The 1,273-nt window shown below is 43.2% G+C and overlaps 1 protein-coding gene across 1 annotated transcript; it reads left to right on the forward strand.

Annotated features, from left to right (window-relative positions):
* Positions 1 to 577: 577 nt before the first annotated feature.
* On the forward strand, positions 578 to 966 carry LOC307180105 (baculoviral IAP repeat-containing protein 5-like; the record flags this gene model as incomplete). Its single annotated transcript, XM_079910232.1, is given in 2 exon segments — positions 578 to 711; positions 713 to 966. Coding segments are annotated over 2 exon segments (360 nt in total). The 3' UTR covers positions 939 to 966.
* Positions 967 to 1,273: the final 307 nt, after the last annotated feature.

Below are 1,273 nucleotides of genomic sequence, written 5' to 3' on the forward strand. Positions count from 1 at the left end.
TCGGAGACCATTTTACAGAGAAGGTGACCTTTGAGCTGAATCTTAAAGACTACTTAGATAACAATCAGCTAGTCCAGGGAAGAAAGCATGGAGATGTGAAGATGTATATTTGGATTATAGAAAGCAATTAAGTGTGACTGGATCATAGGATATGTACAACGATTTAGTAGAAAATGAGGCCTGAAGGAGAGACAGAAACCATGTCTTCAAACCATGCCAAAGACAATGAGGAGCCATCAAAGATCTATAAGCAAGAGGGTGAAATGATCAGATTTACCTTTTGCTAAAGCCATGATGGTTTCAACGGGGAGGAAGAAAGTTTGGAGGAAGGGAATTATAATAGGAAGCTTTTGCAATGGTCCAAGTAAGAGATTATAAAGACATGGATTAGGAAAATGACGACAAAATTGGATAGAAACGATTGCATCGGAAACAGCAAAAGGTAGAATTAGTAAATCTTGGTAATTTGTTGGCTATGAAATGTGAGAGAGTGGGAGGATTCAGAGATAATACCAAATGCCCCGCAACAGCCTTCAACCATCAGATTTGAATGGTGGCATTGCTTGGCTGTGGCGGCATGGGTGCCCCCTCATTACCCCCGGCCTGGCAGCTCTACCTCAAGGACCACTGCATCTCCACATTTAGGAACTGGCCCTTCTTGGAAGGCTGCACCTGTACCCCGGAGCGGATGGCCATGGCTGGCTTCATCCACTGACCCTGAGAACAAGCCTGACTTGGCTCAGTGTTTCTTCTGCTTCAAGGAGTTGGAAGGCTGGGAGCCAGATGACGACTCTATTGAAGAACATAAAAAGCATTCATCTGGTTGTGCTTTCCTTTCTGTCAAGAAGCGGTTTGAAGAATTAACCCTCAGCGAATTTTTGAAACTGGATAAAGAAAGAGCCAAGAACAAAATTGCAAAGGAAACCAACAATAAGTAGGAAGAATTTGAAGAAACTGCAAAGAAAGTCCGCTGTGCAATTGAGCAGCTGGCTGCCTCGGGACTACTCCACTGTCACTGCCCCACAGCGACACAGACACATCATTTCCAAGGCACAGCCCTCAGCATTACCAGCTTTTCTCTGGGGCCTCTTAACTGTGCCTTAGGAAAGGAGAACATAAACATTTTGAAATTAGAATATTTAAACTGTATTTTTCTTGAAGGTGGTGCCAGGGGCTACTTTTGTTGTACAGCTAGTGCTAAGTACAGTGACTGAGTCTCTCTTTAAAAAAAAAAAAGTGAGAGAGAGAGAGAAAGAATGTTAAGGTTTCTGGT

Source organism: Stenella coeruleoalba (assembly GCF_951394435.1).
Source record: "Stenella coeruleoalba genome assembly, chromosome: X".
NCBI classification, from domain to species: domain Eukaryota; kingdom Metazoa; phylum Chordata; class Mammalia; order Artiodactyla; family Delphinidae; genus Stenella; species Stenella coeruleoalba.